A 21,246-nucleotide genomic window follows, 5' to 3' on the forward strand; every position below is an offset into this window, starting at 1 on the left:
TAGACTGGAAAATCTACTTGCAGAGTTACAACTGAAAGAAATTATCAAAAGAGGCTCATTTGAAGTGTATCTGGAAGAATTTTCCCATTTCTTACTGGGAAGGATTCTGCATCCAGCCTGCAGGTACCATTCAGAGAAGTGCCCAGGGAGGATCCCATTTATGAAGTACCTACTGCCAGGGAGTGCAGATTTACCAGTGACTGGATCTGCGATCGTGTTTTTGGATTTCTGGACTTTTTCTTAATAGATGTCACCAGATCCAAGTCCATTCATTGCAAGATCATTTGTGTGCACCAAATTAAGCAGTAAAAGTTTTTAAATTTTTGACACCACTGTGTGGCAGTGCGTTATTCTTATCGGAAGGTGTCAGAAGACACCTAACAGCCTAAAGGCCTTAAAAAAAACTGTAACTTCCCTCTATCAGGAAATAACCCAAGGGAGCATGGGGTGTCTACTTGCCCCACCAATCACAAATGTGGCCAAAGGTTTTAGTCGCTGGAAGAACAAGGCTACATTCTCAAAATATTTGATTGTAAAAGATGGAGTAATAAAGAGGGTGTAGTATTCATCATGCTGGAATACAGTACTAGAACTATCCACAATCAGAATGGCCTTCCTCTGCAGATGGATTTCATAGTACTGGGAAGTGTCTGTCACTCAGCATTTCCCTATGGACTGACAATTTTTGTTCTACCAAAGCAGTACCCTATATATCAATGAAACTGACCCTTGGGCTCTTCTCCCACTATGCCTCAGCCAGTCCCTCCCCCCCATGGACTGCCTGAGGGGTGGGGAGAGGGGGAGCAGGGACCAAGGACCAGTTTGAGCACCAGTGCTCTGTGTTAATGAACCTATTCATATTATTTCTTCTAGCAATTCAATTCCATATGGAAGGTTAGCTGTACAACTCAATGACTGCTTACCAAGCAGTTACTTATAAATAAACCAGAAAACCAGTTAGTATTTTAGTTTTGCCTCAAGAGATCAATAAGAAAGCATTCATGTCTCTACAGGGTAAAGTATTGTTTAGGGGTGCCTGATAGGGATGTGCATTCGTTTTTCACGAATTAGACAATGTCAACGATATTGTCTAATTCGTCACAGTTCAGTAGCGCCGATATATGAAGCAATTCTTGCCGAAATTTCAGAAAAATTCGTATTTTGTGTTAGTGCACACGGAGTTACTGCGTACTGCATATCTCTTAGTGCGCAGTAATACCAATTAGTGCGCAATGTTTCTCTAGCTAACAAACTCATAAATTGATACTTTTTAATTTTTAAGTAGCATTTGTTTAGTGCCCTCTAACATTAGTTACAGCGCACTACTACATAGTTAGTGCACTTTAAGTTCTATTAGGGCGCACTAACTAACCTGTTAGTGTGTAATAACAGGCCTTAATGTGCATTAACAACTAGCTAGTGCGCACTATCTCGTTCTTTGTACTGCACACTAATGCGGAGATAGTGCGCACTAACTGGTAAACCGTGGAAAACCGAAATTTCCCATGGAGTGCCCGATCCGAAGCCCGAACCGAAATGTTTAAATGAAGCAAATCTCTAGTGCTTGAGCAGGGGGAATGCAAACTTGACCAGCAAGGTGGGTGAATGTAACAATTGCTTACTTGAAGTCTTGTCATCCTGTAGGTAAACACATGTTTGTTCTGTGGTCTCAATGTATAGCTGACTGTGGACATCCCAGACATCTGTTGACCCTTCTCTTCTGCGGTACCAGTCTTCTCCCTCCATTGCCGATGTTCTTTCCACAAGGAAGCACAAGGCAGTCATTAAATAACCAACAACATTTAAAGCAGGCAGCAAGCACTAGAAAATACAATCTGAGTCTTATTATGGCATTGCAACACCACCACTTTCTATAGTTGGTGGCCCTGAAATATTCTCTCTGGGTGCATGCTGCTAAAATAAAGTGCTGCAGAACTTCAAGCAGAAAAAAATAGCTTTCAAATTAAAGATGATTGTTTTCTGTAATTTTGGGCTTTCCCTGTACCTCCTTCCATGCTACTTCAAGTCCCTGTGGAGCCCAGAGAGAATGCGCATGCTCCTATGAGCATCCCTAATAAGGTTTTTTAAGAGGTTAAAGGTTATGTGGTTGAATGGCGGCCAGAAGAAAGTACTGAAGCTAGAGATAAAAATTCTGCAAAAGTTATTTTCTCCATTTCAGACTGTATCATTTAGAAATGGGCCACATTTCTTTTTTTTTTTGTCGCAATCTGCAAAGGATTCACTGGATCTGGGTATTTCTGCTGGGCTTCCATGCATTTCAATTTCTGGACCACTTTCAGCAAGACGACTAAATCAAGTTAAAATAACTAAGTGGAGAGAAATATTCAGTGAAGGTCTTGATAGAGGTATATCAGTTTTGTGCCTGCGGGCCTGCACGTGCATTTTCAAAGGGAAAGAGGAGACGGATGGCGCCGTGGATTTTGCGCCTTGCTTTGCTGGTTCCGCTCTCTCCCGGCCCCACCTTTTTGCAGTAGGATAAATGTACCCACTGTACCTTTACCCACAGAGGGGAAGGGGAATTTTTAGTCCCCAGTTTTAGTTACCCAGGTAAAATGTTTTGAAAATTGTCTTTGAAAAGAATAATACCTGGTTATAGTTTACAGCACCAACACTATTCTACCTGTACCTGCTTTCTCCCTCCCCACAAGCTTTCTCTGGAGTGAGACAGGTGCTACCTGGGCTCCATCTCATTAATACTGCACCTCTTACTGTTTGCATAGAGAAGGCAGAACATGAAGATGAACTTGGCACTTTTTTTCTTTGGTTTCCACCACGCCTGCCATACCATCTTAATCCTAGCATTTGAGACTATCTACCTGATGGCCTTAATGACAATGCCCTTCCTCCCACATGCTGCTACTTCCCAATCATTCCTGCATGACTCGATTCAGACCAATCGCCAGTTCTGCAGTAGCCAGTCATCTGTCATGATGGCGGTGTTACAATGCCATTATAAGAGGTCAGAAACCAACCGTTCCGGATCCCTTTTGGAGAAGGGCAGCATTTTAAAAAAATGTAACGTTGTTTTCTACTTGTGCATCTCTTTCTCCCTCATCCAGCCAGAAAGCAGTCCTCCACTGGAGAAGAGAAGAGGATGTTTCTTTCTCAGATCATCATGCGGTGTGTCCCTAAAGTCAAACACCAGGTGTTGCTACTTTTGTGCTGGGAAGTGTTTCCTATGAATCTATTGCAGACTATTCAGAGAAACAAGGGTTGAAGTAGTCTTTAGAGATGGAGCTTTTCCTTCTAGAGAGACTATGGAAAGGCTTTTGAAGATGGAGTTTTATTCATGAACCTCAGTATATCTACTGCATATGTTTTTGGTTACCTAATAGGAATATCATATTCCGGAATGCCAGCCTCAGTTCCGGTCTTCTCCTTTTGAAAGGTGGATGGATCAAATTCTGTTTCAGTCCATTTTATTCCTGCATCTTTCCCAGGACTTTCTGCCTTTTCATCTGTCAACAGTAACAGGACTTCTTAGATGAGAAATATATTGTTAACCCCCCCCCCCCCCAAAAAAAAAAAACAATACTCAAAACTAAAAAGAGTGAAGCATCTGTGAAACTGAAAGATGAGGGAATGTTGGATTCAAGTTGGAGAAATGTTTTGCTCCCAGAAAATTATGGTATGCTCATTATCAATAAATAACAAATGCATATCAAAGCAAACACCGCTGACACCAGACAACAGATGCTAGGCTGCAAAAATGGTGTCAGAAAAGTACAAAAATGGAAATAGGTATACTCCAAAATGTAAAATAAAAGACTGTTTATTGAGGTTTTCCTTGACTTAAACTAGCTATAATCCAGCCACACTACAGGAGAGGCACTGATTATTAAAAGCCATGCAATGCTGGGTAGTGCAAGTTTGTGTAATTTAAATGAACATGATGCTCTGCGTACTAAACCCTAGGCATTTCTCTTGATGAGCATGGACACATTTTGAAGCTTAGGAAGCTACTTTTTTATACTTTTCAAAAAATAATGGTGTTACATTTTTCTCTTGACTATATGAAGTCTAAAGAAAGGCTTGCAAACCAGAAGGTTTAGCACTATATGGTATGCCTCCAGCTGCAGGGGAGAACCAAGGTCCAGGATTCATGTGGACTGCATCGGCCCCATAGTGTGCAATTCTGGTTTCCACATCTCAAAAAGGATAAAGTGTGAAATCCCCCTGGGAGGGGAGAGAGGTAAAGAACATGCTACCATTTAAGTGAACTGCAGCAGAGAGAAAAAAAGAGTAAAATGCAGCTATGTACCTTGAGCCGCCAGCCCAGGAAATCCAGAATGAGATCGAAAAGGTTGGAGACCCTTTAATGTGAAGGTGCTTAAATGACCATTGAACAGATGATTCAGAGACTCAGGTAGGGGATTTGCATGTCTCAGCCCCCTGGACTACTGTTGGTAACTTGCAGTGAAATATCATTTTATATCAAAGGATAGCAAAATCCTAAATTACAGAACTATGACTGGAAATGTCCTACATTTAAGAATTCTGAATGAGAGAGGGATTTGTGAGAGAAATGTACTGAAAAACATTTCTAGAAAGCAAACAGATTTTCACCCTGACTAACAAGGAGAGTCAGACCCTTGGGTACCCAGTTCTCAGACAACAGGAAAAAAAGGACAGGCAGGATGGAAGGCTGTGCACATATCCATCTGGAACTGAGAGGGGAGGGGCAGTATGTGATCCTTAATTGGGAGACCCGCTCCCTCTGATGTCACTGAGGACTGTGACAGACGTTAAACGGCACCAGAACACAGGGCATCGCGTGCCAAAGGGCACTCCCCTTTGTGCACCCCTTCGTGCATCCCGTAGTGTTAGCCATTCCCCATGTTCTTTTATATCCCTTGTTAACAATCCCCATATTTAAATGTTTAATGTATTTGACAAAGGTAACGCATGAGTTCCTGCAAATTTTGTTTACATGTAAACCGATGTGATATGTAAAATCGAACACCGGCATATAAAAATAAATAAATAAATAAATATTCTCTTTCCATAGCCCTACTTGGGTCTTGGCCTTTTGGCTGAGAGAAGGTGATCCATCCAAATTGGGTAATAATTGACTAGTCATGAGCTTAGCGGAGCTGAAATCACTGAACGATGAGACTGTTGAGGGCCTGAATCACTGAACATTAAACAAGTCATGAGCCCAGTGGTCCTGTAAACCCAAGCCAGGAAAAATCCTCCTACCAAGGAAGAAGAACCAAAGGACAGCAGCAGATCCAGAGATGGTTGGGTCCCCCACAAAGAAGGGGATCCCAGCAGCAGATTGGGAGATGACTCCGAGTCCCCCAGGAGCAGGGGGACCCCAGTGGCAGGCTGAGCAATCTTCTGGGAGGAACGAGACCCCAGTGGCAGATCAAGTGGCCCCCAGGAGGGGGTGGACCCCAGTGGCAGACCCAGAAGTGGAGTATGGTCCGCTAGGAAGACGTGGACCTCAGCAGCATTCTGGGAGGTGGAGTCAGGTCCCCACAAGGGTGTAAACCCCAGTGAAATACCGAGAGGCAGAGTTAGATCCCCCAGGAGGGCATGGACCCTAGTGACAGACTGGCAGGTGGGATTGGATCCTCAGGAGGGTGTGGTTCCCAGCAGCATCCCAGGAGGTAGAGCCGGGTCCCGCAGGAGGGTGGGGACCCCAGTGTTGGACAGCAGCAGTGGCTTAGACACATTGGACCTCCCAGATCTTCAGTGTCCACCAGCCCAGTTGCATCTTTTCACACGAGTGAGAACTGGGATAAAAGAGGGAGGATAATAATAATACTTAATTAAGCAGGAACGCAAGATGTCCCTTCTATTTTATACGATGGTAAACTGTGGGAGTCAAAAACTCCAAATTGCCAAATATTAAATGTTCTTGCTATCTTCAAGAAATATATATATAGTTGCTTGGCCCTAGACTATTAATGATGAGTAGATAAGAATGCTGTTTGATATTCTATTAGTGATGTAATGATCATGTAGAAATGTATATACTTATATAGTCTAATAAACCTGTATATATTTGTACATACTGCCAGCGTTATTCACAGTCCCATTTGTTTTCCTGGGGTGAAGGGAGGGAAATCCCACTCACTAACACTTTCTTTCCCAGATGGAGGCACCAGGCACCAAGAAAACGAGGACCAACGGAGTCTGCCCTGGAGGGAGGGCTCCCGCCAGGTTGGTTCCGGACCCAGGAACTTCCTGCGAGTTAAGGGGTCAAGGGGGTGTTGCAAGTGGAACTAGAAAAGTCACAGAAAAGGGTGATCAAAATTATAAAGGGGATGCAACAGTTCCCCTATGAGGAAATATTATAGAGATTAGGGCTCTTCAGCTTCAAGAAGAGACAGCTGAGGGAGAAATGATAGACATCTATAAAATCTTCAGAGGAACGGAATAGTGTAAAGGAGTGTATGTTAGACCCTCCTTAACGGCCCGGGACCAAGCATTTAGCCTGGTCCATTTTAAACCACAGGCAGGAAGGACGTGAGTTCCATTTTGAAGGCATTCTTTTTTAGAAGGGGATAAGAAGTTAGGCCCAGGGAGAACAAGGGGGGGGGGGGGGGTGGGGGGCCTAGGGATGAGAAATAAGCCTAGGGAAAACTAATACTGCTGAACTGTGAGTTATATTGCTGTCTTTATTTTGGGAACTGTCAAGGTAAGTGGAGATGCTTCTGTTTTGTTTTCTTGTTATAATAAAGAAGTTTATGAGAGAACAGAGTCCAGCCTGAATCTATTTTCTGACTAGCCTGAGACTGCTCACGGGGTCACATATGCTGTCAGTTCAAGGATTTCTGCACTAAGTCCTGCACAAGCAGAATACCACACCAAAAAGAAAAAAAAAAAAAGAGAAGGAAAAGCAGGGAATTTTTTTTCTGTACTGCAGCCTGGCTGCAGGATTATTTTTTAGCAGGCTAGGAAGTAGCTCCATTTGGAGAGAGGGATTTTTATGAATCAGAGCCAAACAGGCAGGTTTTTCTTTTCTTTTTCCTTTAAGGAGAAGTTTGTTATGTATGCACTCTTGAAGAGGACAGAGCCCTTCAAAGAAAATTTTTGTACTACTGGAGCCAGTAAGCTAACAAGGAGTGAGTAGTGCAGATCCTTGCTGAAGGGCAGCAGCAACTCCAGAGAGTGGTTCAGCTCTTACATGAGCAGGTTGCCCAGCTAGCCCAAGCCATGCAAGCCACAACACAGATAATCCCATTGTCTCTGATGTTGTTAAAATGAAGGCAGGTAAAGACCCAGATATATTCTTAAAGAATTTTAAAAGAACCACCTACTTGGCTGTCTAGCCAGAAGCCACCTGGACCATGCACCTGGTAAATCTGCTTACAGGCAAAAGTCAAATGGCCTTTCAAGTTTCCTATCCAGATAGGAGAGACAGCTATCCAAAAGTCAAAACTTCTGTCCTGTAAAGGGCGGGTTACACTTCTGAAACATACCAGCAACAGTCCTGGTGTTCTATCCTACAGATTGGGGAAAGTCCACAAAGCCTTTTTCATCAGCTAAAAAATGCCGGATGGAAGTGGCTATGACCAGAGGTGAAAACAAGCCTTGAAGTAGCTAACCAGGCTCTCCTACAGTTCCTGGATGGACTGGACATTCCCTAGTGGAATTCGGTGTGTTGACACCCAGGGCTTACCCTGGGGAAAGCATTGGACTTGGCAGATGCCCTCCATCAGGCTCAGTTGATGCCAGAATTAATACAGAAGCTAGAAAGGCAACCTGCACAAAGTCCCGGGCATGGCAGTCAGAGTGCAAGACCTCAGCAACGACCCTCAGAACAGGTCAGTTCCAATTCCTTATTCTAGTCTCAGACCCCAGGCCTATCAGTTTGTTTTAACTGTGGGAAGAGAGCCCATTTGGCCAGAGATTGCTGATACCAAGGAAACAAAGCCATGGATGTCAACCTGGTAACACAGTTAGCACTAGAGGCTAAAGCATATACTGCCAAGGGAGGACCTTCAAAGCAGGGATAACCATGGAATCGGAGGAGGAAAGGAGTCTCTGTGGTACCTGCCCACCTGAGTCATAATGGTCCAGACACATTTTCCTTTTCCTCACTTTGTGCTGGGAATGGACATGAGGAAGAGTGTTGTCTCAAGGACAAAGAAGAAAATGAAGAACCCTTTGTAGGAAGTTATAAAGTTAAAGCAGAGCAAGCCCCACTGGCATGCTCCTATTGTGAATGAAGACCAAACTGTTGAGGATTTCCCATGGCATGCAGATCTAGAATGGAAGCTCAAGCTAGCAAAGCTCCACAAAGGGAAGCACAGTCGAATGAAGGACGAAAACAATGAACACTTTGTAGGAATCATTGAAATCAAAGTGGAGTAAGTCCCACAGGGGAGCTCCTATTGTGGAGCAAAAGAACATGTTGTCAGGAACTATTCCTAACTTGAGAATGAAGAGTGGGAGTGCAAAGATGCAAAGCTGTTATTAACCAGGTAGTCTTGGGGAAGCTACTACTTATCTCTGGGCGTAAGCAGCATGGAATCTATCTAACATTTGGGATCCTACCAGGAACTTGTGACTTGGATTGGCCACTGTTGGAAACAGGATATTGGACTTGATGGACTCCTGGTCTGACCCAGTATGGCAAGTCTTAAATTATTATGTTTGTGCAGTAGAGCATTTGAGTCTGATTTGCTATTTATTATGCAGTTTACAGCTTTTCCTCAGGTTTTTACCCTAGCAATGATGAAATATTGTTGCAGCATATGTTAAATAAATAACTATCACATGAATAAATCCCCCTGTAAAAGATTTTACTCTATTACTATAGAGTATTTTTACGCATGCAAAGAGTTATTCCTGGTGCAGAGGTTGGGCGGGGAAATCATTTATGTGCGTGCGAATGATGTTCTAAAGTATGTGCATTTTCCTATAATATTTATATTTATTTATTTATTTAAGGGTTTTTATATACCGCGGCACGTTAGGAAACATCACCTCGGTTTACATTGAACATTAACTTAGCAACAGCTTTACAATCCAAATCAAGTAAAAAAGGGTATATCACTCATAACATTAAAACTATAAGATAACATGGGGAGCATAACAAAAAAAAGGGTACAAAGCTGATAGTATTAAACTTGCAAATAAATAATATCCAATAAGTTCAAATGAAGCGCATTTGGCCAGCTGATCAAAATTAAGAGTACAAATAATTACATGATGGGCCATATGAAACATGATATGTGGATTATTTATGGTTCAGAAGAAAATTGATGGATCAGTTACAATATTAAGAGAGCTGTGTATAAATAGGTCGGGGGAATGCTAAGAGTGATTAGGGTAACATGATTAGAATAAGTGGTATAATTAGTCTCTTAAATGTTATTGTCTGAAGGGAAGTAGTCATATGCATGTAGTATGCATGTAGTATGCAGAGTCAATATGCATGTAGTATGCATACTACATGCATGTAGTATGCATGTAGTATGCATAGTCAATATGCATGTAACTCTTTTTTGAAAATTCAGACTGAGGTCTGCAATGTACTTTGTATATGCGGACTTCATCCCTAGCATGCTGTTTTAAAACTGGCCTCTAAATGTTTGGAAGAATAGTTCAAAGGACAAAATGAAAGAAATAAAAGCCTTCCTTGTTCACCCATTAGAAACAAATAGTTTTAACTATGCTGGGAATGTTTAAGCATTTTTTTAATCAAGTTAAGAAGGAAAATAAAGTGATCATGTAGCCTTTAATAATAACCAAATTCAGCTTAAGGCGTGCATAAATGGAAGGCAATAAGCTAGTGTTCATGGCTCAGGCCATAGTTCTATGTGTTGCAGAGCAGAGGATCTGAGTACAGAACTGGGCAAAGCCTGCACATGCTATGGAGATGGTGCATTCAGATCCAGAGATGGAAGGACGATGGCTGCCACTACTGAGGTGGCCCCTCACAGGGGCCTCTCAGATGATGACCCTTCAGCTCTCTGCCCAGCTGGGGTTCCAGGGCTGCTCATGCATGCTATCGGGGAGGGGAGTAGTGGAGACTGAAAGGGCGAAAAAGGATAAAGGCAAAAAAGGAACAAGCTAGAAAACGTTCTGCATCGTGTAATAATCTAGACATGGTCCAGGTTCATTTGGTCCCTAAAATGGACTAATCTGAACCAAACAGGGTTTCCCAACAACTTTTAGTAAAGATGTAGCATGACAAATTTCATCAAAATCAATTCAATACCATTCTCCTTCTAACATCTGTATGAACAAATGGACAGACAAACCATTGACAATAGACACTTTTGTACTTGAGAAACGCACCTAAAAAAAGAAGGGAATGTTAAATGCACATGCTACTAAAAGATGCAGTCGAGGGAACATCAAGAAACGATCAGAATTCTAAACATGCTCTCAACATACAGAAATGGAACATTCAGTGTTGAGGCTTCTTTACTGCATCCCAAATCACACATTAGGGAAGAGCTTCATTGCATTTCACTCGGCACACTTTTGCCTTATGTCATTTGTTGATGATTTAAGAATCCACTCGTGACCTACCATGGCCTTCTGAAGTTGGAGTCTGAGTGTCAGCATCACGGAATTTCCCAGCAGGGTGGGCTTCTGCTGTATCCAAACACTCAGCAGAGGCAGCCACAGAAGTATCCAGACCTTCAGATGCTTCTCTCGTTCTCTGAGGAAGAGGCACACTACTGATAGCTGTGGAATCCACAAGTTTCTTCAGGGCCATCCTGATCTCCTGATCTGCACGTTGCAGGGAGGCCCGGATAGAACCCTCCAGCTCCAACTCTCCGGGGGTTTCTCCTGCAGACGAGAGGCACAGTTTTCCCATAATAGAATTTAATAACCAGCCACAAAATAATATGCAAAACAACTACTATACATGTTTATAATAGAAGAATGCTTCTTTCCTGCTACCTCCCATGTCCCTTCCCAGGATGTCTCACAATTGAATTATATTTGTCTACTAAATATCTGGGTGTAAGCCTCAGTCCTTCCCTTTCCCTTCAAAAAACATCAGCTCCCTCTAGTCTATCCTCTGTTCTCAGCTCTACCACATCTGCAAAATCTATCCTTCTTTAATCTTTGATTCCTGCCTTCCTCTTCTCCTTGCTCTGTTGTTCTCACGCAGGGAGAACGGCAGCTTTCTACTCTCTAGCTTCCTTGATTCGATACTTTCTCACGCTGCATCCTTAATGCTCTCCCTATATTGTCTCCCTGTCAAAAACAGAATCATGCACACACTCCTAGTGCTCACCCATAAGACCATAGATGCTTTTGTTTCCTGTACTTTTCCCCTCTTCTCTAGTATCACAAACCCATTTCTTCCCATGGTTCTCAGACTTGCGCCCCTTATTTAACATTCCATACACCAAGGAGGCCTTTTTCCTTTCTATCACTGCTTGGATCCTCTCTCTGGAATAAACTCTTCCCTGAAATCCAATATTTATTTATTTATTTAACGCTTTTATATACCAAAGTTCATATGTACATCACATGGGTTTACAATGGATAGAGAGGAAGAATGGGGAAAGGAAGGAGCAGAAAGTTACATCAAACAATATAAATAGTTGCATAATATGGTATCGAAATATGGTTACAAGTTTAGAGTTTTAGTTAACTAGGGGAGGAAAAAAGGCATATAAGGCAATAACAAAGGCATATAAGGCAATAACAACAAAATAATAATCAGTAAAAGAATTATCTACAAAAAGACTGTAATTGTAAGTTAGCAAAAGGGAGATGGAAGTCAGAAAACAGATGCCATCTGTTTTCTGTCTTCCATTCTAAATTAATGATTCTCCTCTTCCAATCTCATCATTCCTGACTCCTAATCCCTAGCCTCTCTCAACTAAGCCAACAATTCAAATTTCTCTGTACCATTATTTTGAATCAATACATCTGTTTTGGGGTGTCTTTGTTTGGGTGCCTTATAAACATTGAAAATATATGTAAGTATTTTTAGATTGAAAGAAACCTCTTCAAGTAAACCAGGGAGTCCTCCTGGCAATTATTTAGCATCCTACGCATCAAATTCAATATTTTAAGATAGAAAGAAAACTAATATGTATAATAGCTGTTGGCAGATAAAGTGATGTAATATGCTGTTGGTTGCTTCTGCTCTGAGGTCTAAAAGCCCTGGTTTAGCTGAAATAGATCATCTTATAGGTTACCTTGGTTCATCACACAATAACAGAATATCTAGGACTGAGGGAGACAAGAGAAATTATATGAGGAGTGAAAGACAGAACAAGCAGCTTTGTCAGATTAGAAAAGGGTGGGAAGAAGTGACGACCAGGCTCTATATGAATGGAAGGGATAAGACTGATAGTCAAGCTCAGTGGGTATGCAAGGTGGAGGGGATAGGATTGATGATATGTTGAGTGGAAGTGAAGGGTGCAGAGGATACATGACTGAGGATCACAAAGGATGGTGGTGAAAGGTGGAAGGGACCCAACAGACGACCAGGCTCAGTGAGAGTTGATGATGGTAGGGATAGAACCAATGACCAAACTAAGTGTGTTTGGAGAGGATAAGACTGATAAGGCAGAAAGACAGCGAAGGCTGAAGAGGAAGTCCTGTTAACCAGACTAGGTGGGGAAAGAGGGCAAAGGGTGACTGACATAGATCTGACAAACAAGTTGGATACGGATGAAGAGCATAGAACTGGTGAATAGGCTTGGCGATGTTGGAGGGTGAAGGAGGACAGGACTGGAGACCAGGCTGAGTAGTAATGAAAGGAGGTGGGACAGGTTTGATGATTATGTTGTGGAGGGTAGGAAATATCTGATGATCATGCTCGTAATGAGTGGTTAGTGGTGGGGGTAGGACTGATGACCCAGGAGAGTTGGGGTGGAGGGTAAGGGGTACAGGACTGATGACCAGGGTGAGATGGTGTGACAAGTGGTGGTTAAGAACTGATAATTAGATGATACAGGTAGTGGGACTCAGACTGATGATCAAGCTGATTGGGAATGGAGTGTTGTGAGTGCAGGACTGACAACTATACAGGAGAGGGAAAGAGATGGAATGGCATACCCTATAGAAATGAAAAGGCTGTAGAAGGAGCTGATAATATTTCTAGCACTGAAAATGTACAGGTATACTAGTGTGAATCAGAATCCTCTTCATAATCATATTGCAGCGACCCTATTTAACATTCTACATTTAAGCAGTGAGGTATAAATTTAATTGAATGAAATATTGGAAGACTCTACTTATCTTTAGAGAATTATTGAAGAGGAAGACTGTAACTTGGTTTCACATTGTAGAGTCAGTGAGTAGCTTCAGTGACCTTAAATCATGATAATGGAAAGAAACATTTTTGCCTTGTCTTGCCAGTATCATTCATTAGGAGACAATGAAGAAGCACTATGGGCCGACTTAAAAAAAGATGGGGCATCCATTTTTATTGGAGTGGTTTACAGGCCTCCAAACCAAAAGGAAGAGCTGGACAGAGATCTGGTTGAAGACATCCACAGGATAGGAAAGAAAGGAGAAGTGGTCATCGTTGGAGACTTTAATATGCCAGATGTAGACTGGAGAATCCCATCTGCAGAATCTAATAATAGTAGAGAAATAGTAGATGCCCTTCAAGTAGCTTTGTTCAAACAAATGGTAATGGAACCCACGAGAGAAGGAGCTATACTCGACTTAGTGCTCACTAATGGAGATAATGTCTCAGACGTCCAGGTGGGTGCCCACCTCAGCACTAGTGATCATCAAACGGTATGGTTTAATATCACAAAAAGGACATGGGAAAGAAGCACAAAAACCCAAGTTTTGCTGTTCAAAAACACAGACTTTGATGAAATGGGGAAGTACCTGGAGGAAGAACTAAAAGGCTGGGAGAAAGAGAGAGATGTGGATCAACAGTGGGCCAAACTAAAAGGAGCAATTACCAAGGCAACTAATCTATATGTTAGAAAAGTAAACAAAAGCAAGAGAAATAAGAAACCTATCTGGTGCTCAAAGGAGGTGGCTGACAAAATAAAGGCTAAAAGAACAGCGTTCAAGAAATATAAAAGATCCCAAAAGGAGGAGCACAAAGAAGAATATCTGGTAGAACTGAGGGAGACAAAGAAATTAATCAAGATGGCAAAAAGTCAAGTGGAAGAGAGGATTGCCAAGGAGGTAGAGTGGTAACAAAACATTTTTCAGATACATCAGTGAAAAGAGAAAAGTTCAAAGTGGTATATTGAAATTGAAAGGTGGAAAGGATCAATGTGTGGAGAGAGACGAAGAAATGGCAGAAATATTAAATGAATACTTCAGTTCTGTGTTCACTAAAGAGGACCCTGGAGAAGGACTGTCACTAGTTAACAAGAAACTGGAGGGGAATAGAGTAGATGTAACTCCATTTACAGTAGAAAATGTATGGGAAGAGCTGGTGAAACTGAAAGTGGACAAAGCCATGGGGTCTGATGAAGTTCATCCCAGAATACTGAGGGAGCTCAGAGATGTGCTGGCGGGTCCACTGTGTGACCTGTTCAATAGATCCCTAGAAACGGGAGTGGTGCCGAGTGATTGGAGGAGAGCGGTGGTGGTCCCGCTTCACAAGAGTGGGAACAGAGAAGAGGCTGGTAACTACAGACCGGTTAGCCTCACTTCGGTGGTGGGAAAAGTAATGGAGTTAATGTTGAAAGAGAGAATAGTGAACTATCTACAGTCGGGAGAATTGCTGGACCAGAGGCAGCATGGATTCACCATTGGAAGATCCTGTCAGACAAATCTGATTGACTTTTTTGACTGGGTAACCAAGGAATTGGATCAAGGAAGAGCACTTGATGTCATCTACTTGGATTTCAGCAAAGCTTTTGACACTGTCCCGCACAGGAGACTGGTGAATAAAATGAGAAGCTTAGGAGTGAGTGCCGAGGTGGTGGCCTGGATTGCAAACTGGTTGACGGACAGAAGACAATGTGTGATGGTAAATGGAACTCTCTCTGATGAGAGAGCAGTTTTAAGTGGTGTACCGCAGGGATCGGTGTTGGGACCGGTCCTTTTCAATATCTTTGTGAGCGACATTGCGGAAGGGATAGAAGGTAAGGTATGTCTTTTTGCGGATGACACTAAGATCTGCAACAGAGTGGACACGCCGGAAGGAGTGGAGAGAATGAGGCGGGATTTAAGGAAGCTGGAAGAGTGGTCGAAGATATGGCAGCTGAGATTCAATGCCAAGAAGTGCAGAGTCATGCATATGGGGAGTGGAAATCTGAATGAACTGTATTCAATGGGGGGAGAAAGGCTGATGTGCACGGAGCAGGAGAGAGACCTTGGGGTGATGGTGTCTAATGATCTGAAGTCGGCGAAACAATGTGACAAGGCGATAGCTAAAGCCAGAAGAATGCTGGGCTGCGTAGAGAGAGGAATATCGAGTAAGAAAAGGGAAGTGATTATCCCCTTGTACAGGTCCTTGGTGAGACCTCACCTGGAGTATTGTATTCAGTTCTGGAGACCGTATCTCCAAAGAGACAGAGACAAGATGGAGGTGGTCCAGAGAAGGGCGACCAAAAAGGTGGAAGGTCTTCATCAAATGACTTATGAGGAGAGATGTGTACATACAGGGTGTACATACAGGGTGTACATATTTAGATATGTACACCCTGGAGGAAAGGAGGAGCAGAGGTGATATGATACAGACTTTCAGATACTTGAAAGGTTTTAATGATCCAAAGACAACGACAAATCTTTTCCATAGGAAAAAAATCAGCAGAACCAGGGGTCACGATTTGAAGCTCCAGGGAAGAAGATTCAGAACCAATGTCAGGAAGTATTTCTTCACAGAGAGGGTGGTAGATGCCTGGAATGCCCTTCCGGAGGAAATAGTGAAGACCAGAACTGTGAAGGACTTCAAAGGGGCGTGGGATAAATACTGTGGATCCATAAAGTCAAGAGGCCGTCAATGAAGAGTGGGTGGCTCGCCAGAATGACGGCTACTGCCTGGAGATAATACCCTTATTCAATAAACATACACATGGTTACTGTGACTCCAACATCGCTCTAAGCTTCAACAGCAAGAGGAAATGTGGAAAAAAGGATTTGCACTCACAAAGCGGGGAGTAGCTGGCTTGTTACGGCGGTTACTACCCCAAACCAAATAAGCCTGATATTTCACTTTCAATGCATATCCAGCATAGCTCTCTGCTTCAAAGGCAGGGGAGAAGAAAAACTGATACTTCACGCATATCCAGCATAGCTCTCTGCTTCAACGGCAGGAGAGAAGAAAAACTGATACTTCACGCATATCCAGCATAGCTCTCTGCTTCAACGGCAGGGGAGAAGAAAAACTGATACTTCACGCATAACCAGCATAGCTCTCTGTTTCAACGGCAGGAGAGAAGAAAAACTGATACTTCACGCATAACCAGCACAGCTCTCTGCTTCAACGGCAGGGGAGAAGAAAAACTGATACTTCACGCATAACCAGCACAGCTCTCTGCTTCAACGGCAGGGGAGAAGAAAAACTGATACTTCACGCATATCCAGCACAGCTCTCTGCTTCAACGGCAGGGGAGAAGAAAAACTGATACTTCACGCATATCCAGCACAGCTCTCTGCTTCAACGGCAGGGGAGAAGAAAAACTGATACTTCACGAATATCCAGCACAGCTCTCTGCTTCAACGGCAGGGGAGAAGAAAAACTGATACTTCACGCATATCCAGCACAGCTCTCTGCTTCAACGGCAGGGGAGAAGAAAAACTGATACTTCACGCATATCCAGCACAGCTCTCTGCTTCAACGGCAGGGGAGAAGAAAAACTGATACTTCACGAATATCCAGCACAGCTCTCTGCTTCAACGGCAGGGGAGAAGAAAAACTGATACTTCACGCATATCCAGCACAGCTCTCTGCTTCAACGGCAGGGGAGAAGAAAAACTGATACTTCACGCATATCCAGCACAGCTCTCTGCTTCAACGGCAGGGGAGAAGAAAAAACTGATACTTCACGCATATCCAGCACAGCTCTCTGCTTCAACGGCAGGGGAGAAGAAAAACTGATACTTCACGCATATCCAGCACAGCTCTCTGCTTCAACGGCAGGAGAGAAGAAAAACTGATACTTCACGCATATCCAGCATAGCTCTCTGCTTCAATGGCAGGGGAGAAGAAAAACAACCAATAAGGGCTGAATAACATAGTCTGGGTAAAACAAATAAGCATGGGTGTAGCTTGCTTATTGCGGCGGTTACTACCCCTAACTAATCAAGCTTGATATTTCACTTGGATGCAGCTCCATCACTGTTCTCTACATTAATGGTGGGGGTGGAAGGGAAATAGAACCAAAGAGCTAAGAGAAACAGATAAGTATGAGAAAAAAAAAATGTGTGAAGCTTGCTGGGCAGAGTGGATGGGCCATTTGGTCTTCTTCTGCCGTCATTTCTATGTTTCTATGTTTACCACTGGGAACAGGTTGTGTTTTATAATGAGATTGCATAGCAGGTCACTATGCTAAAAATTATTATTATTATTTTATTTCTCTGCATTGTAAAACCATTACACAATTATTCATGATGTCTAGGAACCTTCATTTTCAGGTTTTATTTTATTTCACCCAGGAATTTATCAATGTTTATTAAACAAGAACAAAAATAGTTACCACAAAAAGCAATGATGTTTATACTGATTTCTTCCTTTTTCGTTCTTGTTGTGCCAGGAAAAATCAAATAAAAAACTGAAAACAAAGGTCTCTAGTGATGTCACAAAATTGATAAGTAAAAATGTGAAAACTGTGAGAACATATTTCTCCATGACCTGTCAATGGATGCAAAACCACCATCTTTGCTGTTTCAAGTCAAAAATCCCCTGACACATGGAGATGTTGCAATAATAGTGATTAACTGGAGATTGTATTTATTACAATTCGCATCTGAATAGGATACCATGCTAGTTGCTGATTGCTTGGAACAGGTGAATGTGAGCAGCAGGATCCTCTCCTCTAGGATTCAGTTGTCTAGGAGATATTCCAAATGTCATTTTATCTTACTTTCCCTATATATTTTTGTTTCTATAGGCAATTTGGCGGCATTTATGTTAACACACAAGTCATACAGGTGGTTGAACAGAAGCTGTAATATAGTGGGAGGATGGAGGCTTTCATAAAGGTTTAACTAATTAAAACCAGGAGTTTGCTGATAAAGTCACTGATTTTGAAAAAACATCCCCCTTCTGACAGGCTATATTTAACTTCTTTAATAAACATCAATTAAGCTAGTCAAAAGAAATTAGCTGGTTAGCATGCATTTTCAGTGCTAACTGGCTACCCTTCATGCCTAAAACTAGGTGAACGAATTGCAGACTTAAATCTAATCAGTCAAAATTTTGGCTGGCTAGATTTAGGAGAATTTTTAGCCATAAACCTAGCCAATTAGGTTCAGCTAAAAAATACTCTGAAAGATAGAAGGTTAAATCTAACTGGTTATCTTTGCCACACAGCAGTTCTTTGAATACTGACCCCACTGTGAACATCAACATGATTCCACAAGAAAGCATCCGAGATCCTCTGTGGTGTAAACTGTAGAGCATGGCATGAGTTACACAAGGAACTATCACATTCAAGAACATCTTTATCTAGGGTTTCTTTGGTTCTTGCAGTCTGCTCTTGCTTCTCCCTTATTGTTGGTGGGATACAGTTCTGTTCATGTATGGGGACACTGTAGCAGTCTGGAACAAGAATCTTCTGCCTATACTGGCCACCTTCCCCTCAGGTGCTGGCAGTACTGAAAGCAAGGACATACACCAAGGTACCAGAAGGCACCTACAGGAGTGGGACAAACCCGCAGCAGGAACAGGGACAGAAGGACACTCACAAATAAGACAGAGTAGAACTAAAAAATCATCAACAGAACTAGATAACACAGGGTAGAGAGTAGGCTCAACACAAAGCCTCAGAGTAGGGCCAGAATACACATACAAGAACCAGAGTCTGGGCATACAGGAAACAAGACAAGAAGCAAGACAGACCATGTCTAGGACCCAGAGCTCTGACAGAAACAGAATGGATGGACAAGAAACAAGAAAACAAAAGCAAGACAAGATGTGAGGCCAAGACTAGAACTGTGTAAGGAACTGGATCAAAGACCAAGATCAAACTGTGGCCTTGAGCATGGTGTGAGGCTAGCTTATATTTGAGGCAGCACCAGAACAACATGGCTACCAGTAGGACCTGCAAGCCATAGAGCCTGGAGGACTAGGAAGCTAGTACACAAGGCCCACTGAGGGCCCCTGCTGGCAGGAGACAACAACTTCCCACAGATCCTCACAAGTTTCTATGCAGAGCACATGAACACCTGCGGGTCTCCCATCTGACAGGGACAGACAATGGACGCCGGTCACCAGGAGAAGGCTGAATGCCGCAACTTCCACAACGTGGACATCCCCAGTTAACACAAGAGCTATTCATGAGTGTTCATCCTTCAATGGTTTTCTAGCTAAGGAATTACAGTATTAAGGCTACTGGGGGAGCAGGAGCAGGGGGATGAAAAACCAAATACATTAATAAAAAAAAAATAGGAAACTAAGCTGGTCCACCAGGCCTTTAGTGCAGACACAATCACCCAGTGATTTACAGCATTTTCCAGCACATTCTTCAGTGTTTTCCAGTCACCAAATGAGCGCAGGGAAAGGCTTTGGAATTTGGTCTTACATTACAGGAGATGTGTGGGATGCGGAGGGAGGAGGTTTACTGAGCTAAAGTGGCTTATGAAACTTAACTGTACCCATTTGTGCCATCCTAGCTATCTGCTAAAAGCAAGGCCATATAAAACCATGTGGTCTAAATTTAGCATACAATTCATGGGGGTCAGTGTCTGTACTTCTCAGTGTACCGAAAGATGAGATCAGCAGAAGAGGATGAGCTGCTTCCCACTGAAGGCCCCCATCCTTGGGAATCCCTCTTTTATTGTTTAGTTTAGTTTATTAGTTTATTACATTCTATGGATCACCTTTCTTATCAAAAAATCAAAACAATATACAATTAAAACTTCAGAGTTCTAGTAGCTGTATTGGTTCTGTGGAAAAACCCGGATTTTTTTTGCAGGTTATGAATGGTATCTCAGCCCTGCGTGCGCTGCCTGTTCCCTCCCACCTCCCCCCACCTTCCCCCCACCTTCCCCTATCTAACCCACCACCCCAGCCCTATCTAAAGCCCCCCCTACCTTTAACGCAAAAGTTACGCCTGCCCGAAGCAGGCGTAACTCGCGCGCGCCGGTGGCCTGCTGGCGTGCCATCACCCAACCCGGGGGCTGGTCCGGAGGCCTCGGCCACGCCCCCGGGCCAGCACCATGCTCCCCGGAGCGCCCCAAACGTTGCGCCGCCCCCCGTCACGCCCCCCCCTAGCAAAGCCTCGGGACTTACGCGCGTCCTGGGGCGTGCACAGGGGTGTTTTTTTTTAAGGGTTATGCACGTAACTTATGCGTGTAATCCTTTTAAAGTCCACACCTGAGGGTCATGTGACCCTTGTCCCCCTCTCCTCACCACCTCTAGAGGTGGCCCCAATTGCCAAAAAATAAAAAAAGTTTTAAATTGTTTGGCGCTGGCCCCTCTAGAGGTGGTGGGGTGGGGGGTTTTCACAAGAACCCTGGTTTTTTTGTTAACACTCTGAGGAGATCTTCATTCGGACCATTTGGACCCTTTAACAAGGCTGAGGGGGGCGTCATTGCACAGCATTTATGGACTTTACTAACCCATGGTATTTTTCCCCACAGTGATTTATCGCTCTGGAAAACATTGCATGGTTTCCTAAGGTGCAGGATCAAATACCAAGGCTTAGTGTGGCAAGCCCATGGGTTGGCCACCAGATGTCAATAGGACCCAGTATTAAACTTTAATATCATGAGCCTTCCTTCCCCCTTACTCCCTGCCACCTGGAGGATCTAGATTGGATGCCTCAACCCTATTTAGCCCAGCCATTTTAGAACTATTTGGGATCAGTTTGCGGATGCTTTGGAACAGTGAGGTTGTTTAAGTTTTACATTCTAGCGAGGCCTCCCAGCTTCACCCAGAAGGAATTATATTGGGTCATTTATAAAACGCGTTAAGGCGGTAACGCGCGTGTTAGGGCCCTAACGCCCGCGATAACGCCGTAACGCATGTGATAAATACAGCATCAAGAAATGTGTCTGGAAATTTAAAATTAGTAGTCAAGTGGGGAGGAGTTTGGGCCGAGTAAATGGAAATGAGGGTGGGTTAACATTGTGTACGATAACGTAACATGCACTATCGCGGGATTTAACTCTGGAAGTAACTACACCTTTTTTCTGAGCGTTATG

The 21,246-nt window shown here is 43.1% G+C and overlaps 1 protein-coding gene across 9 annotated transcripts in view; it reads right to left on the reverse strand.

Moving 5' to 3' along the window:
• OBSCN (obscurin, cytoskeletal calmodulin and titin-interacting RhoGEF) overlaps positions 1-21,246 on the reverse strand; it is a 745,212-nt gene that overhangs the window by 120,782 nt on the left and 603,184 nt on the right. For all 9 annotated transcript variants that reach the window (XM_029588301.1, XM_029588307.1, XM_029588308.1 and 6 more), the window contains 3 exons: positions 10,516-10,779; positions 3,350-3,479; positions 1,623-1,756 (listed from right to left, as the gene is read on the reverse strand). In XM_029588301.1, the coding sequence (XP_029444161.1) occupies positions 1,623-1,756; positions 3,350-3,479; positions 10,516-10,779 (528 nt within the window). The remainder of the gene's footprint in view (positions 1-1,622; positions 1,757-3,349; positions 3,480-10,515; positions 10,780-21,246) is intronic.

This window comes from Rhinatrema bivittatum, chromosome 2 (genome assembly GCF_901001135.1).
Source record: "Rhinatrema bivittatum chromosome 2, aRhiBiv1.1, whole genome shotgun sequence".
NCBI lineage: Eukaryota > Metazoa > Chordata > Amphibia > Gymnophiona > Rhinatrematidae > Rhinatrema > Rhinatrema bivittatum.